At 42.6% G+C, this 25,628-nt stretch overlaps 1 protein-coding gene across 6 annotated transcripts in view; it reads right to left on the reverse strand.

Moving 5' to 3' along the window:
- Positions 1-2,663: 2,663 nt before the first annotated feature.
- LOC122871549 (coiled-coil domain-containing protein 136-like) overlaps positions 2,664-25,628 on the reverse strand; it is a 30,528-nt gene continuing 7,563 nt past the window's right edge. For 3 of the 6 annotated variants that reach the window (XM_044186781.1, XM_044186782.1, XM_044186783.1), the window contains 9 exons: positions 22,951-23,181; positions 18,812-19,072; positions 18,646-18,720; positions 18,154-18,447; positions 16,452-16,569; positions 16,003-16,222; positions 15,088-15,222; positions 12,763-12,877; positions 2,664-8,970 (listed from right to left, as the gene is read on the reverse strand). In XM_044186781.1, the coding sequence (XP_044042716.1) occupies positions 12,773-12,877; positions 15,088-15,222; positions 16,003-16,222; positions 16,452-16,569; positions 18,154-18,447; positions 18,646-18,720; positions 18,812-19,072; positions 22,951-23,002 (1,260 nt within the window). In that variant the 5' untranslated portion in view covers positions 23,003-23,181 and the 3' untranslated portion in view covers positions 2,664-8,970; positions 12,763-12,772. The remainder of the gene's footprint in view (positions 8,971-12,762; positions 12,878-15,087; positions 15,223-16,002; positions 16,223-16,451; positions 16,570-18,153; positions 18,448-18,645; positions 18,721-18,811; positions 19,073-22,950; positions 23,182-25,628) is intronic. The other 3 variants (XM_044186786.1, XM_044186785.1, XM_044186784.1) reach the window with 2 other exon arrangements.

The following is a 25,628-nucleotide window of genomic DNA, read 5'->3' on the forward strand; positions in this document are numbered from 1 at the left end:
CCCACACAGATACGGAGGCCGCAGCTCATTGGGTGGCGGCGGGGCAGCGGGGCGGGGCAGGCCGACCCCAGGACCCGGGGCTCCGCAGCCACGGTGACACCTCCGGGTATTTTTAGAGACACCGGGGCCCGTTTGTAAAAAGCTGCTCATAAACTGGTGTGAAGAGAAAACATGACGTCACCTGAGGGCAGCCAATCAGATTATGTATTAATTTGGACTTTAACACTTTATCTTTTCATTTTTAATGGTGCAGTAAAACTCCTGATTGATTTATTGATCAATTTCCACCTTCAAATTCCAATAATTTACTCCTGAAAGATGACGCAGGACTGGACAAGGATTTTTTTTTTTAAAGGTCCCCATTGTGTTAGCACGGATGTAAACAATGGTGGATTTAAAATAGTTTAAAAACCGTCTTTGCAAATGTTTTCTGATAAAGGAAACACTTCGACGCGTTTGTTAAGAGTCACACAGCGAGTGTTAGCGAGCAGCACTGAACTAAACAGAACTTCAGTTTAAAGAAAACTCCCGAGAGCAGCTTTAATATACGATCCTTAAACAGTCGATGAAGCTGTAACCTTTCAGAAACACCAGGTCACGGCTCTGTTCGGCTGTGCAGTGATGGGAAAGCTTCTCTTCGTGGTTTCTGTACGTGACATTTACATGTAACGAAATCTAAATACATAAAAACAGTTCAAATTCCCCCAGAAGAATTCACCCCACCCAAAAAACTATGAAACCTTTATTAATTTAACGTTTCAGTGATGTTCTCTGTGACTGACGGTCTGTTGTGTTTTTCCTGTCGATGGTTTGGATTCTGTTTGCTGCTGAACGAGTTTGTTTTCATGCATCTCGTTTTGTCTCCTGGAAATCACGATTCCAGGACCGTAAAGGATTCATGGGCTGTAACAAACTAAGTATGTTAATGGGAGCCGAAACGATTAGCCGATCGATCGATTATCGATCGTCGGTCGACAGAAAAACAACTCCAAGTATTGTGATAAGTGATGTTTTTTCGTCGCAGCTTCTCAGTTGTGATCGTTTTCGTTGTCTTATGTGATAATAAATCAAACATCTTCGGGTCAGTCGGACAAAACAAGACATTTGGTGACATCACCACGGCGTGTAATTTCTGCCGCGAGTCTCACACCAAAACAATAACACAAGACGTAGTTTGATGATGTCGTGAAGCAGTGTGGGATCATGGGAGTCGTCGTCTTCATAGTTAAACAGCCACCGTTGGCGATGAAGATCTATCTGACGTGACTCGCGTCATGTTCACGGACGAGGTCGCGTCCTCACTCCGACGCTTCCTGCGTTTCCCCGGGAGTTACAGCAGCTCGAGGGGGTCGGGGATGGGACGCCACTGTCCAGTTTTAAAGTTTAGCATTAGCCCTCGTCAAAACACTTCTTCTGTCCTGATGATGTCACAGTGATGTCATCAGGCTCGGAGACTTCGAATGTCTAACACAATTTCAAACTGGAGGCGTGAAGTTGGAGATACTTTATAAAGCTGCTGACTCGTGGTATCACTGTATGAGGTCGAATGAGCGGTTACTTCTCTGCAACAGTCCGATGCTTACTATAAAAAACAGATGTACACACACACACACACACACACTCTGAAAACATCTCCATCGTCTTCCTCCCTCTGCTGGACGAGCTCACGTTTCTGTCATCAGAGGAAAACAGCAGCCACAGATCTGACGGGTAATTATGGAGACAAACTAAAATTAAAGCTGAGTTCCTCTGCGACTTACTCATGGTGCTCTGAGTGTGAGCTGAAAGGCCTCTGGTGTCCTGAGAAGGATAATAATAACAGTATTATTAATAATCATCATCATCATCATCAATTCCTGAAGTCTGTGTTCATAAGGAAAATAAAAGATCCCTATCACTCAAGATAATAACTCATACTCTATACTAGAGTTTATCTAACGGCTTGTGATTACAACTTATTAACTTATAACTTCTGCACACTACATGATAGCTTGTGCACACAAGATATTAGATATATCTACATATTGTACACAACTTGTGCCTCGCGCCAACAAATTAAAACTCTTGTTATAAAAGATGAATTACTCGATAATTATTTGATCGCACAAAATAACAGCGCGTGCACAGCTTCTAATCTCGTCGGACGAGACGCGTAACTCCGTCACATAGCGTTGGTGGAGCATATAACGTGATATAGCATAACATTACAAAACACGATGAAACATAAAGTAACGTGGTGTAACACATTACATAACATGAAATAAACAGAAAATTCAATTTAATTAAAATGTTCCGTGAATATTAAACTTCTCTGCGAGCTTCCCTTGTTGCATCGCTGCTGCAGTAGAGTAATACAAGCCTGTCAGTAACTCATTCCGGTAAAGAAAGTTCCCACAACTCCTGTTTACGCGTTTGATGATAAAGTCAAACGTCAGCCCTCTGAACGTGAAAATGCCATCACAATTACTGAAAACAAAACAGACTAAATGTTCATTGCGATGCAAGTTCATTTTCCTAAAAGTTTACGACTAAATTATCGTAACGTATCCCGTCTGTATCCGTGTGTAAGGTTTAGTGACCTTTCACTGATAAATACATTAATATATAATCACATTTTATCAAAATTGATAATAAAAAAAACACACCTAACATAACAAGGGACATTAAAGACAAGGATAAACTACTTTTTATTGGTCAGTTCATTTACAAAATGTACAGGCCCTTTAAACAAAATCATCACACAAAAATAAAAACTGAAACAGACGTTAAAGTTGTGCAGAAACATCATTAATACAATTAAAGTGTTCAGTCCTTTACAGAAGCAAAGAACAGAAACAGACAGAAACACGAACAGGATAATCCATCATTTAAAACAGAAGCAGAACAAACAGCAGCCAGATGGCGACATGCCGGTTTACTTTGACTCAAAGTCTAACTAAAAGCAGAGTTCGTACAGCACACCTGACACCTGACAGTTACTCACACAGTGTCAAAGCCAACAGACAAACACAGAAATGCAGCCGTTACAGAATCAAGCAGAACAACAGTCTGAGAAGACATCTGTTGTTCTTCTCCAGAGTCACATGTAGGTCACATGGATCTCAGCTTCACCTCTGTGCATCCAATACAGAGATAGGCCCGGGATGTGGTTAGCCTAGCTTAGCACAAACACTGAAAACAGGGGGAAACTGCTAGCCTAGCAGCGGCTGTTGGTAAACAAATAGCTCCAACACTAATTGCCGGTTAAACCAATGTCTCCTTGTGACATTTCTATTTCTACACCTTTTCAACATGTAAATCAGACAGACTTGGGAGTTGTTGGAAGGTGGATTTGTTTCTCTTTTGATGGAGCTAGGCTAGCAGTTTCCCCTTCTTCCAGTCTTTGTGCTAAGCTAGGCTAAACACATCATGGTATAACACCGGTAAGGTTAAAGCAGCTACCGTACCATTACGTAGATACAGCTTGCATAATGGGGGATATGTTAATTGTGTGTTACTACCATTACATCAACCAGCTACATTGGTACACATGGTAGTTAGCTATACTGGCTAGCAGTTTCCTTCTGCTTCCAGTCTTTGTGCTAAGCTAAGCTAGACATGCTGTATCTCTGTACTGGACACGGATAAAACTGAACATCTGACTCTGGAGACGACAGACAGAAATATTTTAAAAACATCACACTTTTTGAACTTTTAACTACAAAAACAGTAATAAAATAGTCTAAAGTAACTAATGGAAGAATTGGATTACAGCGCTCATGCTACCACTGTCATACTGAGCGTCGTCTAACTCTACAACTGCTACAGCGTCTGAATCTACTCGTCTATTTTCATGCAAATGTTCTACCTCTCTACATCTAACATGCAACACTGAGCTGTCTACAGCTAGCTAACGTTTGTCATGACACTGCTAAGGATGGACTGATACGGGTTTCTGATATCAGTATGGAGTATCTAGTATTTATTTATTAAATAATAACCAATAATCTGCCCATTCTTCTCTTCTTTTTAATTTAAATTAGATTTTGTGAATTGTGAAGAGAGAACAAGCAGTGACAAAAACAAGGATCAAATCAACATTATTCGTACGAAACCAACAGATAGTTTAAGCCTTGTGTTTCTGTTGCTTTTTAAATTCCGTAGTGTGATCGGAAAAGTGTTAAAAGTCGTGTTGATCATTTCGAAGTTTTGGTGTTTTCCAAATAGACACATAAGAACCATCAGGAGATGTTTTGTAACTCACGTAAACGTTACAGGATCGTTTGCTTGTTAAGGTATTTCCACACCAAATCCGAATTTAAGCGGGAGATATTCGTACGAAACCAAGGACACGCATTTAAAAAAAATAAATAAATAATCAGAATTACAATCTGGACTCTTTAAAAATAACAACCAACTCTAATGCTGTGATAGAACAGGAACTTTTACAGAAATAAAAACTTTTCAATTAAATAGTGTAAGATTTCAAAAATCAAAAACATTTTGCACATAAATATGAATTTCAGGAACCATCATCATCAGACACCAGCAGTGTGTCCTCACTCAGCTGCATTGATACTGGAAGTCAAATATCAGCTGGTAGATATCAGTAAACCAATCATCAGTCCATCCCCATACTCTATTTCTACTGCTACATTATATTGCAAACATTTGACAAAACCTCTTAATTACAGTCTAATCAGCTGTATGGAAAAAACTTCCTTCAAAGCGAGCACCAAATAATAATCAAACTGGAACTATTCAATGTACAGTACAAACCATTACCAAGTATTAATAAAAAAGAAAGCTACATAAGTACAGAGTTTGTACAGAGTGGCGTTAGCATGCAGCTTCCAGGAAGATTGTGTGTTTTTACTGACAAATAAAAACAAAGATAAGAACAGGCTGATTAACAATTATTCAGTCAGCATCCACACTTACTACCAAAACTCAGTTTTTGTACTAAAATTCACATTTTACACGATTACACTGGTGTTTCCTGCCAAACGAAGTACTGAACGTCACAAAAATGCTAAATCACATGTTTTGAGATATTATTGACACATCAAGACACAAGGCAGAGTCCAGAGTACAGAGACACAACGGTAAAGACTACAACCAACTGGAGTGTCAGTTATATGGAAGCCCAGATACACCGCAAAAACAAGATAGATTAAATGTTAAAGACATAACATTTAAACTTTTTTTAAATGATTATTGTTTTCCTGGTGGAAATGGGCTTCCATACATTACAAAGAAAACCCCTGCAAAACAAATAAACTGCTTCATCATGTACAGTTTGAGCCGGCCAAACACCAACAGTGGTGTGATGTTATTTCCAGAATCTATTTGTTTGTCCACCATTATAATCTGATTAAAGTAACTACATGTCTAACTGTCGTGCAAAAACTATATAAAAAGGTCTTAATGACACATGCTATTTATCATTTGGAACAATACAGGACCTGTTATATCCTAATCAATGTCCTGCTATTAACCACAATATATATCACTTAATCATTAAATACTAAATAAATAATTCTAATTAAAAGCCTGCTTTGTCACGTTAACGCCTCTTCATGTGTCTTGTTCACAGTTCAGTCTTTTCTCATTCAGTACGATGTTTCAGGTATTTTTTCCACCCTCCGTCATGCTAAGCAGAGCGAGCAGGGAAGGTTTTGTTATATCGCCAGTGCTTGTATTTAAACTGGAATGTATTTTATTCTGAAGCTGTTACTATTTGGTAAAGGTCACATGCATTATCACAAATCAAGACAAACAGTTAAAAGAGTTTTAAGTTTTTAACCTAAATACCTGATTCCAGCCTAAACAGGATCACAGTCATTTCAACATCTGATTATATTTCCTTTAATTATTTGGTCACCACTTAAATGTAAACATGAGGCCTCTATCGGGTCCATTCAAAACCAAAAAAAAACTTGTCTATGTGCAAAAAAGACGGTGGGGGGGAATTTAATCGCCCCAATAAAAAGGTGGAAACATATAAAATATGAACAAAAGAAAATGTGTTCATTCTGACCAGTCACCAAAATGGAAGATCTGAGACATCATCGAGAGATGAGTTTTGATCAACTCAAATAAAAACATAGGCGGGAATACGGATTTGTTTGTCTTTGGGGTTTGAGATCTGACTGGCGCTGCATCGCTACAGCCCCATTCGGACAGGATTTATTTCTCTATTTCTTATTTTCTACAGAAAAAAACACTATCCATTTTAGGGCTATTTATGGTCTATTAAATGGTTGTATGACTATCTTTAGGGTAGAACTCAAGCAGAAGTTGTTAAGTGGTTCCAAATCAAGAAACCAATAGTATAGGTGTCCCACAAGGCTCTATTCTTGGTCCTTTTCTTTTCAGTATTTACATCAATAATATAGAAAATAACACATAAATAATCGACGCACAATCTGAGCTTAAAACTGGCACAGTGAAATCAGTCGACAAATAAATCTCTCACCGGAATGATTCAGCTCCAACAACAATACCTTTCCAAAGTTTAAAGAAAGTGCTATTTTACTTTATGCAGATGTGCATACTACTTGCTTGGTACTATAAACATACAAACACAGACATTTTAAATTGATCTGTAAAGGGATAGGTAGGTAAAATAAAGCTGATTTAATTCATTTTTTCCTTAAATCTGCTGTTTTTCTCATGCTACATCTGTTAAATAATTCACATTAATGGTAATTTTTGGACAAACACATGATAAGATAATATACAGCATTAAGCAGGACTAAAGCAGAGACAATGTATTAAAAACACTAAACAATCTAGTTTAATCTGCTACCGTTATCTCTGTCATCAGTGACGTAACTCAGTGAGTGCAAAATATTCTTTTAATCCAGTACTGAAAAATAAGGCAAGGAATTTTAGAGCTGAAACAATTGCTGTCAATTGTTAATTACTGAATAATCACTGATAAATAAAAATACAAAACATTTACTGCTTTCCTCTATATTATATATTGATAAATGTAAAACCTTTTGGTTTTACAAACCAAATGATTAATCAATTAATTGGTAAATAATATAAATTAAACTAATTGTAAGTTGCAGCTCTAAAGAATTCATGTTGGGTCAATAAAATAATCTAGTGATCCTCAAACACCTGCCGTCATGAGCCAGAAGTATGAGTCTGGTTTTCATTCATAAACACAAACACTGTAGCAGCTGGTTGTATTGATTACATCTTCAGCGACATAAAGCTGCACTGATTGAACTGATTTTTTTTTTTTTTTTACATTAACATCAAATGACTCCTGAAAAGTGAAACAGCCTCTAATACTGCTGATCCCGCTGAGAATCAACAGCTCAGTCCAAGCAAAACCAAACCAGAGCTAAAAGGAGAGTAAATATTGGACATCTGGTGGACACAAACACAACTCTAGTGGGATGATCATGTTGCTCTGTGTCTGCGTTACCCACCAGAACTTAGCTGATGTATAAAGGCCCTTTTGCTCTAAGTTTGTTTTGGACTTGAGTTTCTGCCCTCCGTTAACAGAGTTTCAATTTTGTAGGCTGCAGCATATTCACAATTTGGTTTTTAGAAGTCCAAAGTTTCTGTGGAAAATAAAAATGGGTTTTGCTACACTTATGTTCGGTGATGTTTTCCGTAGGAAATTTTGAACTACTTACCAAACAGTGGACATGCTGCTCTATGGCGAGGGCTCATTTTTATTTCGTATTTTTCAAGAAAAAAATGCATTAGTTTTTATTTAGAATATTAAACTTGTAAACAAATTTGGTTTACTATAACTAATAAGGAAAAACTTGGATTATAAAAGATAAAAATTTGCAGCGTTAACATTTTGTACTTCAAGTGTTTCTTGTTTTTAACAACTTGGTCGGACTCGAGCTGATCTGCAGCATCATCAGCAGCTCTTTGTGTTTTATGTCTTCATTGTCTCTCAGTGAAATCATTTTGCGATTCGCCACTACAGGACCCCATTTACTGTAAACTGTGTAGGAAAATAAATAAGTACATTTATTCAAGTACGGCACTTAAATTCAATCTGAAGTTACTTCACTTTTCTATTCTATGCTACTTTATACTTCTACTCCATTTCCGAAGAAAATATTGTACTATTTACTCCACTACATTTATTTGATAAAAATTTTACAAATTTTACACACAAAACATGTAAACAAATCAAATTAAATTTTTTATAGATGAAACTACATTTAAATGCTCCTTAACCAGCAACATCAAAATGCTGCATTAATGCAAAAGTATGATATATATAATATTATGACACTATATATTCAGCATTTTGAGAAGTTTTACTTATAATATTTTAAGTACATTTTGCTGGTAATACTTATGTACTTTTACTCAAGTAATATTTCTGAATTCAGGGCTTTTACTTGTAACTGAGTATTTTTACACTGTGGTATTACTGCTTTTATTTAAGTAAGGGATCAGAGTACTTCGTCCACCATTGACTGCAGACTGAGCTGACCCGTTTCCTCTGGCAGCAGTTTACAAAGATCCACCTCTGGTTATTTTTGAAAACATTGGAATCTTTTTAAAATAAAATGCAAAATGACAACTTCCATTTAGACTCTTGGATCATGATGGTGGATGTTTGAAAACCTCACAGCCGATCAATAAATCAACCTACTGCGCAATGACGACCTGCAGGAGGAGTTGAGAGTCCTTATGGACGACTTTTTCAACAATCTTATTGCTTTTCCCTCCAGCACTCACTGACGTCTGTGGCATTCAGGTGAAAACGTCTTGGCGGCGCTGTCCCACTAAACAGAGCGATGCGACAAGCAGACATCGGGACAGCAACATGTATGAGGGCAGCGCTGGATGGGTGACGGCAATCCCACAATCCCAGACTTCCCAGTGAGGTCACTTCCTGTGCAGTACTCAGGTCCTGGTGAAGCTGGGGACGACCAGAACTACAATAGCTGCCATGGCAACCGCTGCCACCGCCAGGTTCCAGCCTTCAGTGCCACTCCACTGAGAAAGAGATGAAATAATGTCAGTGTAGTTACTGCAAGTCACGTTTAAAGATAAAGACTACTGGACTATATGTATGAAATTATCATTTTCACAAACTGAGCTTTTCCACAGTTCTCGCTGGCATGGATACATTTGAAAATGTTGATCTTGTATGACAGTGTTCACAGCTTTTTGAAACCACTGACATGATTATCAAAAATAATGATAATAAATGTGAAAAATTCAGAACTAAACTAAAAATTGTCATATTATGACAGTATATGTCAAAACTACGACTATATATAATACATGTCTAAAATATGTAAAAATACCAGTGAGTCCAAACTAAGCCAAAACCGTAACATAGTAGTCTTGTGTATATGACTTAATAAGCCAACATTTGTATTAAATATCATAATTGTGACTTAGTAAGAAAAAGAAAACAACTTTTTTAACAACTGATGTCTGATTATTAAAAAATAAAAAGCAGAAATAAATGTACAAAATATACATACAAAAATACATAGTGAGACAAAACAATGACACAGTAAGTCAAAATATTTGCTTAACATCCTAATTGTGAATTAGTAAGTTAAAATTAAAATGATGTCAGAAATATCTGATCTCACATGGGTGTTTACGGGGAAAACAGTTTTTCATTCGAAAATGATCAAAAATAAATAAATGTGAAATATTCAGAATGCTAATATTAAAAATTGTCACCCATTATGACAAAAACACTGTCTTCGTGTCGAAGTCTAATACGTATCTGAAGTACATTGCAAAATAATAATTTGGACATAGTGATAACACAATAACTGACAGTGAGTGGAATCTGTGAAATAGGATCTCGTACATACATCACTCGGAAAGTCAAGATTATTACTCATTATTATAAGTGAGAAAGCACGACTTTAGAAAGTGATTCTTCCAGTGGTGACGTGGAAAACAGCAAAAACGTTCACATAAGATTATCAAAAACAAATAGCAGAAATAAATACGTAAACATTTCTAAATCATAAAATTAAAAATTGTCACATGACAGTTTGTCAAATCACTGACATTTAAAAACACATTTAAAAATGTTAGAATTAGACCTAGTATCTCGTACTTAACATAATAAGTCAGCGACACAGTATTTTGCAAATATGACAAATCACAATTATGATGCTTGATCACAATTTTGACTTAAATCGTATTCATGAGACATTTTATTTTTATCATTACAAATTCTTCATGTGTTTTTGTTTTCTGGCAGTAATAAGCTTCCATACTCACTTAAACACTGTATTGGCGTGGTGCCATGTATGTGTGTGTGACAGAAAGAGGTTTTAGCAGTAACGTCACGGAGGAAACTCGATCCCTTCGCCCCCCTCAGCTTCAGTAATGGCTGACAGCCTCCCGACCGCATTCACACACTCTCGCACCGCAGAAACCTCCTGCCCGAGCCGCACACACGCTCGTCAGCCTCGTTCCTCACACCGCCACTTTGGCAAACACTTAAGGAAACTAAAAGCTAAACTAAATGTATTTAGCATGCTTCTGTAGAGCTGAGCAGCTGTCAGCTGACCTCAGCTCAGTGTTTGGACGAATAACGCGCTCAGAGACACAAGTTACAAAATTAAAACATCAAATCAAAGAGGACTAGAACTACCTCGGGACCTTATGTGATCCAGTTTCTTTGTTTCATGTGCCCTATGGAGTTTTTGTCCAGCAGTAGCGCTGTATAGCAATGTTTTTAAGAACGCACAAGAGGAAATATGTGCATTCGGTCCTGCCGATGATTTCATACTATGCCACTGATCGAAAGCCGGTGGAGGCAACGTGCCGAGAAACGCAGCAACGAGCCAGCAAAGGCCGTGAAGAAGACATGGATGTAAACAATTCAGGCTTCAAATTCTTCTAAAAATCAGCTTCACAAATGTTTTATGAGGAAGCAAATGCATTCAGCATGTTTATTAGACCTCAATGATACGCACAGTGTGTTTTGAGGAGAGACTCTAAATGTAGTTTAAAGAACTTTGCTTACAAAAAACTCCACAGGGTGTTTTCTGGGGGTGGGAGAAAACATCGAGACGGCACAGCATCGCAATATTTTGCGTGGCAATATTATATTGATACACGGAAGGCAAGTATCAATCTTTTACTATATAAATGATTAATATTGCAAACACAAACAATTTACTTTTTGGTAGTAGAATAATAAAATCAGTGGCTTTTTCAGTCCACTAGATGGTGCCGAGTTTTTTTCTGGTGCGGTCAGCAGAGGTCACGGTCAGCGGGATTGGCAGGAAGTTGGTCCAAACTGTGAGATAAAAAGACTGAAAACTTTATCTAATTAGATAAAACAGATGTTGACAAACTTTTCCTTTGGGGAAACAATTTGCAGTTGAAAAAAGGTAATAAATCGCAATATGTTAAAGCAATACTCGCTATCGCAAAATGTTTAAAATCGCAATAATATCGTATCGTGACTTAAGTATTGTGATAACATCGTATCGTGGGGCCTCTGGTAATTTCCACCACAAGTGTTTTCAGAGCGACTGCAGACAACAATTGAAAAGTAACGTGTTTCCATGCTGATTAGCTGGATGAGCCTCCTGAATTTGCTTCCCAAAAGTTACTAAAGGTCTTAAAATTTATCGATTCTTGACCCAGAGGAAGAAGATTAAAGCAAAGTGCAGAGATCCCGATGTACACAGAACTGATATCATCACGTGACCTCTGTATTCAAGCCTCAGTCGGCTGCAAACCAAGTGCTGATCATCAGACCATCTGACAGCGTCTGAGCCCCGTTTCTGATGGTGGAATTGAGCTGCGTTCAACCATTTTTATAACTTTCTGAAACAATCAGACAATCAGGCCACTTCACTCAGTGACAGGTCAGCTGTGCGGAGGTGTGAAAGTGGGAGGGGGGGGCAACACTGAGTGCAACACTATTGAATGTCTTCAAGGAGAGACTGTCTGAAAATGTTCTGTTATCCCCATATCTAAACGACTTGCCGGCTTTTCGCTCCGCCTTTGAGTGTCGACACTCGGATCAGCTATAAACACTTTTGCCTTCAGACGTGGTCGGATAACACGTGGTACAAACCTTTTCTCTTCTAGCATAATCCGACCTTAAGGGTGCGGAGGTCGGGGCGGTGCATGGATGTGTAGCATGTCCGACTTTCATAAAGGAGACCAGAATTTGTGTTCTGTCACAGACCTGCAGTTAACGTTTGCCTTGTTATTAACCACAACCGTGATCTTTCCCTAACCGTAACCATGCTGCAACTGCCATGCTGCAACTGCCATGCACAAAAAGTGAGAATCCTTCGTTGGACGAAAGAAGAAACTTGGCATTGAACGTAATTTGGGGTTTCCCAGGATCGTCCAGTATCTACGTTCGTGCCTGATTACAAAGACACAAACAACACAGAGTTGTTGAAGAGAGATCAGGAGGAGGACATTCACAATAAAGAGAAACACTTTGACTTTAGACTTGGTTGGACCACACATCGCACAAACTACTTCGTTTGAAGCATACTGAGGCCTTTAATATAAATATGGTCATTAATCATGGTGGGATTTGTTGGGTCTCTGTAATTAATATTATAAAGAGTTCGGTCTAGACCTGCTCTATAGGAAAGGTGCAATGAAATAACTTCTGTTATGAATCGGCGCTATATAAATAAACAGATTATAGACATCGAGTACGGGCAGAAACAACTACTGTACATAGAGGCAGTTAGCTTGGACGTCACCCCATGATTCAGCCACTCTAAAAGAAGCAGAGCGTCTGGTAGAGAAAGAAGGGCGTGGCCATACCTGGTCCCCTCTAGGACGCCAGCTCCTCCCACCAGCACCAAATCAAGGCCACTATTACAATCATTCCTATGAAGGGGATGGAGAGAACAGGGGGCTCAGATGGACGAGTGCAGTTCTGGGGAAAAGACAAAAGGTAGGAGTGTAGGGAGGCATGGGGAGAGGGGCGTGGCAAGAGAAAATAAAACCATAAAATAATCAGAATAGAGTCAGAACGTGTCGGGACGAAAGGTGAGCGTGGAGCAAATAAAAGCAAAAAACAGATAAAATAATGGACAGAAAAAGAAAAGAGAAAGAGAGTGACATGCAGGCAGGTTGAACACCAAAAACCATCAAATTTACACAGAATTTGATAAAGTTTATTGTGTGAAGTTCATGTGAAACAAAGGTGACGGAAACAAATAAAACATGAGGAAGGGAAAGAAGGAAACAGAAAGAGCAGGCGATTAGGGAACGACATCAAAGATGGTTAAAGACAAGATGGAGAGCTTTAGCAGCAGTTTATCACCGCCAGAGTAAAGTTAAAAACATCTGCATCTCGTCATTTAAAGATCTCTGCCGACACTTCGAAGTGCTGCCTTTACCATCGACTCGGGAGCATCTGCAGCACTGCAGCGTGGGTTAAAGGTTACGGGTTTAACCGTGAGGTAAACTACAACTATGGAGTACAAGGATGTAAGTGAATGATCTAATGCAGAGGAGCAGAGGTGGGATCAAGTCACTGTTTACAATTCCCAAGTCAAGAGTCACATGGGCTGGGCCTATGTCAAGACAGGAAAATCCCAAGTTTAGTCTCAAGACTTGACACTCAAGCCTCTTGTCAAGCTGCAAGTCCAATCCCACATTAAAACAGGTGAAGCTCAAGTCCAGTCCCAAGTCAAATCTCAGAAAGGCAAGTCCTGTCCCAAGACAAGTCCCAAGTCAAGAAAATCAAGTCCCAAGTAAAGTCTCAAGCTTTGACGCTCGAGTCCTGAGTCAAGCTACAAGTCGAGTTCCACATCAAGACAGATCAGTCCCAAACCTCAAGTCAAATCCCAAATGAAGAAGGTAAAGTCAAGACTTGACACTAAAGTCTCATGCCAAGTTCTAACTCAAGTACAGAGTCAGACCAAGTGAGCCCCAAGTCAAGTCTCCCATGTCTGGTCTCAAGTCCTAAGTCAAGTAGCACTTCCAGAGTCAAGACAGGCAAGTCAAGTTTAGTAGTCTCAAGTTTTGACATTCAAGTCCCATGTCAACTCGCAAGTCAAGCCCCATGTCTAGACAGTTATGTAGCAAGTCTGGTCTAAGACAGGCAAGTCCGCAATAGTCTCAAGTGTTGACACTCAAGTCCCCAGTCAAGATATCTCAGTCCCACGACTAGTGTTAAGTCCCGAGTCAAGTTCCAAGTCAAGACAGGCAAGTCTTAAATTTAATCTCAAGCTTGGACACTCAAGTTATAGTCTAGTCTAAAGTTCCAAACACCAAGTCAAGTCTCAAGTCAAAAAAGTCCAATTCTAAGTGGAGTCACGAGTCGCTGGCTCTCAAGTCAAAGTGGAATCTGTGACTGTAGTCCACACCTCTGGAGAGTAGCGAGGTCGGGCAAACAGAATCCACATCTGTATGTTTGGACTAAACCGTCTTTAAGGAGATGTTCCACACATGATACGTTATCAGCCAATCAGATGGACCCAGAGTGTCAGTACGCTTCACTGCTTTCTTATCATTGGACAGTTGAATAAACCTCTGATTTAGACCCTTCCTGGAGGCGGAGGAAGCAGTAAGTTGAGCAGAAGTAGAAACAGACAGATGACTGCTTTGACGAAAACACACTGCCCAGCAGCGACAGATGTTAAGAAGAAGCTCACAACAAAACGCTCAAAAACCAGCAACATGACCAGAGCAGCAGCTACTGCAAACCACAAAGCAAAATGACAGATGAGGCATCCAGAGAGAGTTTCGGCCAAGCGGTTATCGACCCACATGCACACAGTACAGACGGACAGACTTCATGGTGAAAATCATGGATTTGAAGAATATCAATAATAAGAATATCAGTACGTCAGGTTTTAGTGTGTGTTGGTAGAGATTTTTTTCATGTGTATACTGCGTCGCACTTACCTTGAATTTTTTTTTATTATTTTACACAATTACCTTAACCCTTCAGCTTGAGAGAAACGTTGGACCTTATTTATATTTCTTGTCTCCAAATGTTTGAACCCTAAGCTGTATTTCTTGTTTGGGCACCGTTACCTGACAAGTTGGCGCACTAATGTACCAACTTGACCAAGAATGTTTTAGCCAATAAAACAGATTTAGAGGTATCACATACAGGTGACTAGCACGTCTCACCTGTGACTTCCTGCCCACCAGTTTCTGTAGCTCGGCCTTGCAGCGCTGCAGCTCCTGCTCGAGCGCCACTCGCTCGCGCTGGCTGCGGTCGTACAGCTGCTGCAGGTCCACCAGCTCGCACTTCAAACCATCACACTGAGAGACAGAAAGACCAGTTCCGAGTAGAGTTAAACTGATAAATCAACAAGGCCATTATTAGTTAACTGCAGATAGACTAGTATTATAGACCAGCCGGCTAGTTGGCAAGCTACTGTGCCTGGTGCTAGCCAGCCAAAATAGGTCGCCAAGCTAACTGGCTTACTACCATTTAGCTAACTACCAGTTAGCAAGCTCGATCGCTAACTGTTTTTTCTATAGATGTATCTGTACCATGGACTCCTGTCTTCAGACTGACTTCAGTCCATAATGCGTCTCCACAGCTAATGCTAGCTTCCTTTATTTGTTTTTGTTTTGTTTTGGTAAAGATGCACTGTGAGCCAGTACAAGGGTACGTTTTACATGTAATTCTCATCTTTAGAGTAAAGAAGACAAAAACAGTTTAACTCTGCAAAGATTTACTGCGAGCAAACCCACTGAATAACCCAACAGCAGTTCCACTGAAATGAATGGATTTTGGTCTGAAACCTTGTCTTTATAAGTGCTGGTGTGATCCGACCGTAATAATCTGCAGCGCTGCCAGCTTTAATGTTCACTTCACATCCAACTTCATTATAATCTTTTTTTGTAGCCACACACGCTTTGGACATAAATATCACACAAAAGCACTGATGACAACAAACAAGAGTCCTAAAATATAAAATATATTATATTGCTGCTATTTGGGAGAAATTTGATCAAAGTTTTCCTTCAGCACACACAGTAAGTAAAGTGTCTGTAAAGTGAAGACCGTCTGGTGATAACTGCTGCCGCTGTCACCTCTCTCTGTACTTTGTGAGCCGTCTCCTCAGCTTGTCTCAGCTGGACCTTCAGGACGTTGAGCTCTGAGCTGCAGACCTCCTCCTGGACTGACGAGGAGTCCGGATCCTCCGGGGGCCCGGACTGAGAGAGGGTGATGTACGAGTCTGCCTTCACCTGGTCGTCCCGCTCACACTTAATGCCGCCCTCCACTCTGACTGCCAGGTACACGTCATCACACCTGTTCAGCAGGAGGACACAGCAGAAGAGGTCAGCTGGTTAATGAGACGCTGACGTTAAGCAACGGCAGTAAACGTGATGGTAACCAGTATAACGTTTCTGCCACTTGTTATCTGATATGGGCACTGACTGAAATGACCTTTAACAGTGAGTAACGCACACAGTGGTGTCAGTGATCTACGGATGCTGAGATACCAGCAGATTGATTGACAGCTGGTGGGACCACTCACGCGTCTTGTTGCTGCTGCAGTTGCTCCACTTTGCTGCTCAGCATTTTGTTGTCGCTGGTCAGAGTCTGACGTTCATCGGTCAGAGAGACGAAGTCCTCCTTCACCTGACTCACGTCACCTGAACACACACACACAGAGATATATATATATATATATATATATATATATATATATATATATGATGATAAACCAGCTACCTGTGTTAGTCTACCATGTGATCTGCGCTTTAATTTTTTAGGGGTACTTGGTTGCACGAATAAACATTTAGGGGCACAGTTTGAGTTTTTTTATAAACATATAGCAAGACACAGAGGCAAGAAGGCTTAACTAAGAGTCCGCTGAACAATTCAGAAACGTGGGATGCACTCGGGATGCATTGGGCTTCACTAATGGATCCCTTTTAAAAACGTGGATTTCTGCTTGTAAGGTTTTGCAGTCAGAGAACTATAACTGGCGCTATATAAATAAAACTGAATTGAATCCAGAATCCAAGTTTTGCTCTCAACATCTGAAAGTAACTAAAGTTATAAGTAACTAAAAGATTCAGATGAAATCTGTTGTGTCACCCTCCAATTGATCCAAATCCTGAAGGTCCTGGTTCAGAGCTAAGAAGTTATTTGATCTGATATGAATTAAAGACACAGTCCAGTCCTGGTCCTGGTCCTGGTCCTGCAGAGCTGTTACAGAGTGGAGCTTCTCTCCCTAACAGATGATCTTTGGTCAGTACAGACACCGACCTCAGAGAGCAAGTTCACCACAACAAGTGTCACGTCCGCCGTTAGAGAGGTATTCTCCACGATGTTTGTCCTTTTAACGGGTGACAGTGACGATCAGCGCTGACTAAACATGATAAACTACTTCCTGGACGGCTCGGCCAATAAGACACTCGCATATCTGAGCAAAATGTTAGCAATGTTCGAGTCCTGGAACTGGGACGTTAATGAACAAATACAGTCAAACTTTCCAGTTCGGTTCAGACAGAAAATAAACAAGAAGCGGCAGGTCTGCAGTTTGTTATCCGCCACATTATTCTGACTCACTCAAAGGCAAACAAAAGACTCTCATTACTCACTTTAATTAGCACTGAGAGACTGAAGACTGTAAATCTTTACTCTGACAGAAACAACATGAGTTTCCAGCTTTTGACTCTCTGGTTTGATTTTTATTAAATACTCCGTCAGCCTCGAGGAGTCCGGCTCGCTTCTGTTTGTCCTGTGCTGCTGAATAATGAGGAAGAACATTAAGCATCATTTCCCATGGTTAACATGCACTCTGAAACGGAAATCTACATCTTCTTTTGAGACTGAAAAGGTCCAAAGCGTAATCGGACCTGACACAAAGCAAAGGGTCGCAGCAGACTCGTGTTTCTCAGCGTTACTGCACAGCTCGCGTGGCAGCAAATAACGTGCTGATGCACCGAATCACACGATCCGTAAACCTTCAAACAGCTGCAGTGATCGCACACGGGGCGGCAGGGAACAGGGGGCCGGCTAAAACACACCACATATACACAGGTCACTGCGCTCAGCACGCAGCCTTTTACCAAACTGGATCAAAGGGGAGGGGACGGTCACCAATCCGGCTCCATCACGCAGGGTCAGGGGCTCGTGCTGACTAACATGTAGGGCACTAATCAAACTACGCTGCAAACCAGATGGAGAGGAACCTGCGGGGGGGTCCACCGGGTCTGAGACCGAGTTACCGTGAGAGCCTTTGTTGTGGCTCTTCATGCGGATCTCGGCCCTCAGCGTGGTGATCTCCAGCTCGTACTCCTGCGCCGTGGCGTGGAGGCGCTGCAGCTCGGCCCGCAGCCGACACAGCTCCTCCTGCAGGGAGGCGATGTCGTTCTCCCTCTCCGCCGCCGCCTCCTCGGCCGCCTGCTGCAGAATCAGCACCTCCTCCTGAGCCGAACGCAGCTCCTCCTGCACCTCCTCCAGCTCGCTCTCCTTCTCCTCCTCCAGACTGTCCATCTCCTCCTGGACCGACCGGAGCTGAGCTGCAGGAGGAGAGGGGAGGAATCAACGTTTAAAAAGGTCTGGAGGAGGTCTTCTTCACTGTCCTGCTCCAGACTGGAGACACATTTAGAAAACGGGGACAGTGACGAGATGTCAAAACTGTGAGGACATTTTGGAAATGAATAGACATGTGAACACTTGTGATGTAATTCAAACTAAGCCTTTAAGTGTGTGCGTACCTTGCAGCCTCTGGATCTGTCTGGTGAAACTCTCCGCCTGATGGGCGCTCGCCAGTCGCTCGTCTTCCAGCAGACCTGAGGTCAGAGAAGAAGAGACAGACGCGTTTTCGGCGGGATTTCCCGTACATGTGGATTTATGGAGCTGGATGTAAAAAGAGCTTCTGACCCTGCAGCTCGAGGAAGCTCTCCTCGTGTCTTTGGGAAACCTCTCTGGTCTCTTCCAGCTCCAGCAGCAGCTGGAACACCTGAGCTCTCAGCTCCACCAGCTCCTCCTCTTCCTCCACCGTCACCTCCCTTTCTTCCTCCTGCTGGCCTTTCTCTCCGTCTCCCACCGTCTCCTCCTTCTCCTCCAGAGACTCCCTCTCCTTGGCCGTCAGAGTTTCTGCCAACATGATGGGCTTCTCGGCCTTCAGCTCACACAGCTCGTCTTCGGACAGAGAAGAGCTCATCGTTAGCTGCTTCACCTTCCTTCTGGATTCAACAACCCCAACACGCTCCATCAGCACCGTCACTGAGTCTGACTGTGCGAGCTTCACATGAGGATGTTCACATTTATTCTTCCACCGTTTCCTTCGGACACCATTACTGTAAGCTAACATATTAGCATCAGCAGAGTCCATGCTAAACTGCTAGCACAAACACTACAATTATTAAACATAGAGTATGCTAATGACTGTGCGCTAACTTATTAGCATGGACCATACTGTAAACACTGTACTTACTACAGACTTTATACTGCATGAAGTTTACTATTGTTGAGTACAGCTAACACATTTTATGACTGATAATTCCACTGAATGTTAATAAATAATCATTACAATCATTTAGCTTTAACTGCAATGAAGAACAAGGTCTGGTGAGGAGGAGGAGAAACGGTGTTCTGTCTCCATCTGGTGGCGATGAAGGAGAAACACAGACTTTACCTTCTTCATGTGAGGGAAACGTTACTACACACTTATACGTAAGTGTACGCATCCACGTCTGTGTTTAATCCACCTGTGGACGTGAAAATCAGTCGAAAACAAAGATTTAAGATTGTGTATAAAAGTATTTCTGCTTTCTCACCTTCAGGCCAACAGCTCGTATTTTAACTCAGTGCGTTACTGCTCGTGTGTCTTCAGTTACACTTTATTAAACTATTATACTTTCTGATGGAAATTCAACTCGTTGTGAGGAAATCTACAAATAAAGACAATTAACTTGACATTCCTCATTTTCCCTCAGACAACATGTTTATGAACCAGTTACTGTTTCAATCATAAGATAAATGATGATTATGTTCTGTTGTAGCTCAAACCTTCATCACGTCACATGATACTGAGTGTAAATACTGATGTTATCAGCTGACAGTCACGAAGCCTCCCATCATCACTGCATCTAAAAATACCTCTCTCCTCTTCATCATCATCATCATCCCTCCTCCGCTCTTCACCTCTTCACTGGAAACAAACACTGATTGTTGTTACTGAAAACACTAACCGACATGTTTCAGAGGTTGTTACTAAACACGACGGCTGAATCCATTCAAACGTTTCTCCTGACTCTAACGTCATCGGGTCACGTGTCACTTTATCTGCAGACTACACGTCGGCCCTCGGCCAATCATAACGCTCCGTCGTTCACGACTTCCGGGAACAAGAATGTAAACAAACATGGCGTCCGAAGTAAGAAAAGACCTTTCCTCTGGTCATCAACAACATCACCCCTCTTTCTCGTGTTTACAGGCGAAGAGCGCTCTGTGCTCCTATTGGTCCCCGTCACCTACGCTGTCTGTTCTTCATAAATAACACACAGTGTCAGTCGTTTAGATATTGATTCACTGAAAGCTGCAGCTCAGTCCTCAGTTATCAGCCATGTTGGATTTGTCTGTAACCTCAGGTAACCTTTCACTACGTGGCGTCGCACTGACCAGCGCTGGAGGACGAACGAGTAATAAGACCGAAGCCGACGTGTTGATTCTCTCTGACATCTGAACGCCAGCTGTAACCAGCTCCTTTCAGCTTATTGATCGGTTGGGTCTCCTGGCAGGCAGCCAATCACATACTGGCAGCGACAGCATCATTGTCGAAGAGATGATTCAATAATCACTGTATCATCTTCCTCATCTTCCTCCCGTCATCTCTCCCTCTCTCCTGTCTGCTTTCATCCCTTCTTTAAACCCTTTACCTCCGTTACATCGTTTACCTGTGACGCTCCACGCGTCCAATCACAGCAGCACAGGTCTGATGACTCACACACCGCGGCAGGAAGCGGCACCTTGGTTGCCATGGCCACCACAAAAAAGGTGAATGGTTATTAATCGATTATCAAAATAGTTGCCAATTAATTTTCTGTCAGTCAGCTGATCGATGCAGATTAATCTCATTGTTGATGGCGATGTCATTAAAATGATGTCATTCATTCGTTCATTTGTTTATTTACAAACAATGAAAACAATTTAAATAAAGCGAATCTTCAGAAACACTAACGAGTCACTATATCAATACGTTGCTGATTAAAATCATAATAAATCTCAGTCTGAAGCTGCAGAAACAGTAAACACACAGAAAACTGGCGAATAAATTAATGTGTATTAATGATATTTTGGGTGTTAAAACTTTGGTTCATAATAGAAACGTCTTTATCTCTAACGTCTGTTTTCTATTGGCTGATATTTCAGCAAGAAGCTCGACACTTCCTGTTCACTCTGTGTCGAAGAGTTTTTATTCAGTGCGTCTACCTGAGTACTCCGGGATACTGCGGCAGGTAAACACCGGATCCAGGTTTCTGAGTCTGTGTTGCTACAGACTCACCTGCACACAGGTGACCTGGATACTGCTGTGGTCCTGTGAGCAGGGAGATCAGTAACCGGGTTTCTGCGGTTCCACGTGAACGGCATATTCCGATCAAAACCAGGATAAGAGTCAGAACCAGAATGACGGCGTGCACGTAAACGCACTCACACCTGCTTCCTGCACAGATCTTTCACATTAAGAGTCCATAAACTCACAGGGGACAATCCCTCGCCGCCAAGCGAGCCGCTCTGTGAGGCTGCACTTACACACAGCGGAGCTTTGAGCTAAATGCTAACTAGCAGCTATAATGTTCCCCATCTTAGCTTAGCGTGTTAGCATGCTAACATTAGCACAGAGTAAACAGAGTGCAGCTGAGGCCGATGGGAGCGTCAGCAGCTCTGCAGGTGTTCGGTCAGAAACCAAAGTGTCGGACACGTTAACATGTCGACCTGATGGTGGCGCTAGATGGAAAGTCAGAGGATCAGCAGAGTTATTACAGTTCATCCTGAGGGGAGCGTGAACGATGAAGCACGTCTCATCAGTGTTTCAGTCTGACAGACTGAGCTGCTTAACAGTCGCATCTCTAGTTCAAGTCACTGTAGGTTCAACAGTGACTTCACACCAAATACTACCTTTATATTTTTATCGTTAATGAATTCAGAAATCTGCTGTAAGTGTTGTTCAACACGCTGCAAACGTATTTCTGTTTCTCTTTGAGGCAAACAGCTATTTTTATGTGCGTGAGCAGAATAAGACGGTGTCGTCCCTCATTCATCCAGCAGTGGTCTATCGTAGAAAAGGTTTCAGTCGTAGTCGTCTGGACACTGTTTTCAGAATCAAGACGTTTCGGCTCCCATCCGGAAGTCATTCTCAATTGTGAAAATGGTCTGAGAACTCAGAAATTTAAGCTACTCTGTGTTGCTTAAGCCCCGCCCTCAGGGAGGAGTCTACCTGAGTGTCTGTTGATTAGCTAGTTTCACCTGAAACTGACCTAATAGTTTCCATGATGGCCCAGTAATCAGTAATCAGGCCTGTTGTTTTCTGGCTGCACCTCCCTCATCACTGTTAAGTGCCTGATTTTTTTCACAATTGAGAATGACTTCCGGATGGGAGCCGAAACATCTTGATTCTGAAAACAGCGTCCAGACGACTACGACTGAAACCTTTTCTATGATGAGCAGAATAATATTTCTAGTATTCATCGCAGGAAGAGAGGAGACATTGAGCAAATCCCTTCCGTTCCCTAAAAGGCTTTTATTGTGAAAAATAAAATAAAGTGCTCGGTTTGATTGGCAGCAGCTTTACAGATCAGAATCAGAGTAAATCTGACTGATTTCATTCTAATTATAGTGCAGGTCATTTCTGTCATAACTCAGTCACCGTTTGTTGCTACAGACTGCACCTCCAGCTGTTCCTGCACCTCCAGCTGTTCCTGCACCACCAGCTGTTCCTGCACCTCCAGCTTTCATGTGTGGTCGGATGTGAAGCAGCAGACTGTTACTCTTAAATAACAGACTGTGAACAGACTGACCGGAAGGATCGAGGACCTCCTCTATGACGGGCGGCAGGCGGAGTCCGTCCATGTTTTCAGCTGATGGAGGAGAGGCGCTGCTGCACAGAGATGGAGGATCAGAGCTCCACGCAGAGCGGTGAGGGAGGGGGGAGGACGAGGCAGACGGAGCCCAGGAAGGGTCCTCACGCTCCGGGCAGACTGAGCCGCTGCAGCCCCTTCATCCTCCTGGAGCTGAGAGACGACTGAAGGCTGGAGGAGAGGGGGGAGGGGGAGGGGGGAGGAGAGAGAGGAGGAGCAGAGGGAGGAGCAGAGGGGGGGGGGGGGAGGAGAGGGAGGAGCAGGGGGGGAGGGGGGGGGGGAGAGAGAGAGGAGGAGCAGAGGGAGGAGCAGAGGGGGGGGGGGGAGGAGAGGAGGAGGAGCAGAGGGAGGAGCAGGGGGGAGAGGGGGGGGGGGGGGGAGGAGAGAGAGGAGGAGCAGAGGGAGGAGCAGAGGGGGAGGAGGAGGAGGAGGAGAGGAGCAGAGGGAGGAGCAGAGGGGGGGGGGGAGGAGAGGAGGAGGAGCAGAGGGAGGAGCAGAGGGGGAGAGGGGAGAGGGGGGGGGGAGAGAGAGAGGAGGAGCAGAGGGAGGAGCAGAGGGGGAGGAGGAGGGGGGGGGAGGAGAGAGAGGAGGAGCAGACTAGATCACTACTGATGGCTTCTGTCTCCAAATACTACAATACCCGTGAGCCTCGGATGCTGTTGCCATGGAGACGAAGCCAGACTGACAGTGAGCTGCTGAATGTTTCATCAGTTTTCTCCACAGCGAAGCGGAGCGCACAGCAGAATGTGAAGCTCTGTGATTGGACGTTTGCTGGTGAAATGCACCCTGGGAGTCGTAGTCGACGCCTCTCCTTCAGTTTTTCTGTCCACAGGAACCGGATATTTTCTAACACAGCTGTTCATCTTTTGTTCTGATGAGTTTCATGTGCGTCACCAACACTGAACACGAGGAACAAAACGCAGCAACTCATCCGTCCGTCTGCAGAGTCAGTATGACTCGCAGTCTGACAGGTAAAGAAACAAAGCACGGCCATTTGTTAAAGCGCCTACGGCCCCGTTCACACCGCAAGTCTTAATGCTCAGATCTGATTTTTTGTTTGGCTGTTCACATTACCTTTTAAAATGTGGCCTGTATCTGATTCCAGTGTGAACTGTCTGAGGTTTCAAACTAAGAACAATGACATCAGACGCAGCACGCCGTTGCACTAAAGTTCGGGAGGTTATGGAGGAAGTAAGCATTTTTGCGGTTAGGGGAGGATCCTTCCAGTTTAGCTTGAGTTGAAGTATCTCCCCATGTACTAATCAGGTCTAACACCTCCCTCTCCCTCCGCTGACTCGCTCCATCGCTGTTCTCCACATCTAGTCAAGTTTTTAATGTTGCTGTCTGTCGTGTCTGGGGCTGACTCGCCGCCGCATAATTCTGACAAATGTCGACGCAGATTGACGTAAAAGTCGCATCAAATCCGCCTTGGTTGTTCACACTGCGGCCGCATTGAAAAAAATCTGATCTGGGTCTGATTCAGGACCACATATGTATGTGGTCTAAATCTGATTTGAAAAAGTCAGATCTGGGCAAGATGTGAGCGTTCACACTACCTCTGAAGAAGTCCGACCTGGTCACTTGACCCCCAAAAAAATCGGATTTGGGCCACTTTTGCCTGCAGTGTGAACGGGGCCTACGTACGACCTGCAGCACGTTCACGGTTTACGATGTTACAGAGCCACAGTCGATCAGAGAGCCGGCGGGAAGACGAGGAGGAGGAGGAGGCAACACGCAAGTCACAGACTCCCTGAGCTTCACCTGCTCTGAACGGAACCGCAGCGGTCACACGGCGCTCGCCTCCCGTTCACACGGCGCTCGCCTCCCGTTCACACGGCGCTCGCCTCCCGTTCACACGGCGCTCGCCTCCCGTTCACACGGCGCTCGCCTCCCGTTCACACGGCGCTCGCCTCCCGTTCACACTCTGACGTCAGAAGTTACCTGCGTGAACCTGTGAGTCTCAGGATGGAAACAGTGAGCGAACAAAGCAGCACACTGATCACATGCAACACGAGTCCAGTGCTGCAGAGGTGAAATCTGACTATAAATCGAACCCTGCAGCAGAACTGCGGTTAATAAGAGACAACTGCTCGTCTCTTGTAACCATGACGACCACTAAATCAGCCACCAACCTGAGTGTTTGTCAATAAACAGCTCCAGCACAAACTGCCGTTTTTACAGCTTTCTTTTTGTCCAGGTTAAATGAACAGCCTCAGGCTAGCTGTTTCCCCTTGCTTCCAGTCTTTATGCTAAGCTAAGCTAACCACATCCTGACTCCAGCTGTGCTAAGTGGAGGGAGGAGTCAGTCACAGAGTGAACCGGTGCTGTCCTCGCTGACGTGAACGCGGCGTTAACGTGCAGAAACGCTATTTTCTCTCTATTTAAGTTTTTAATTTCACGACTTTACATCAAAGTCCTGCGTTCAAAAATGTTACTTAAGTAAAAGTACAAAAGTATCAGCATCCAAATGTACTTAAAGTCCCAAAGTCAAAGTGCTCGTTCTGCAGAATAATATAGATTATATTACTGATGCATTAATGTGTCGATCACTTTAAACGCTGCAGCTGCTGAAGGTGGAGCTCGTTTTAATGACTTAACAGTTTAACCTGTAACAATAC

This window comes from Siniperca chuatsi, linkage group LG23 (genome assembly GCF_020085105.1).
Source record: "Siniperca chuatsi isolate FFG_IHB_CAS linkage group LG23, ASM2008510v1, whole genome shotgun sequence".
In the NCBI taxonomy this organism is placed as follows: domain Eukaryota; kingdom Metazoa; phylum Chordata; class Actinopteri; order Centrarchiformes; family Sinipercidae; genus Siniperca; species Siniperca chuatsi.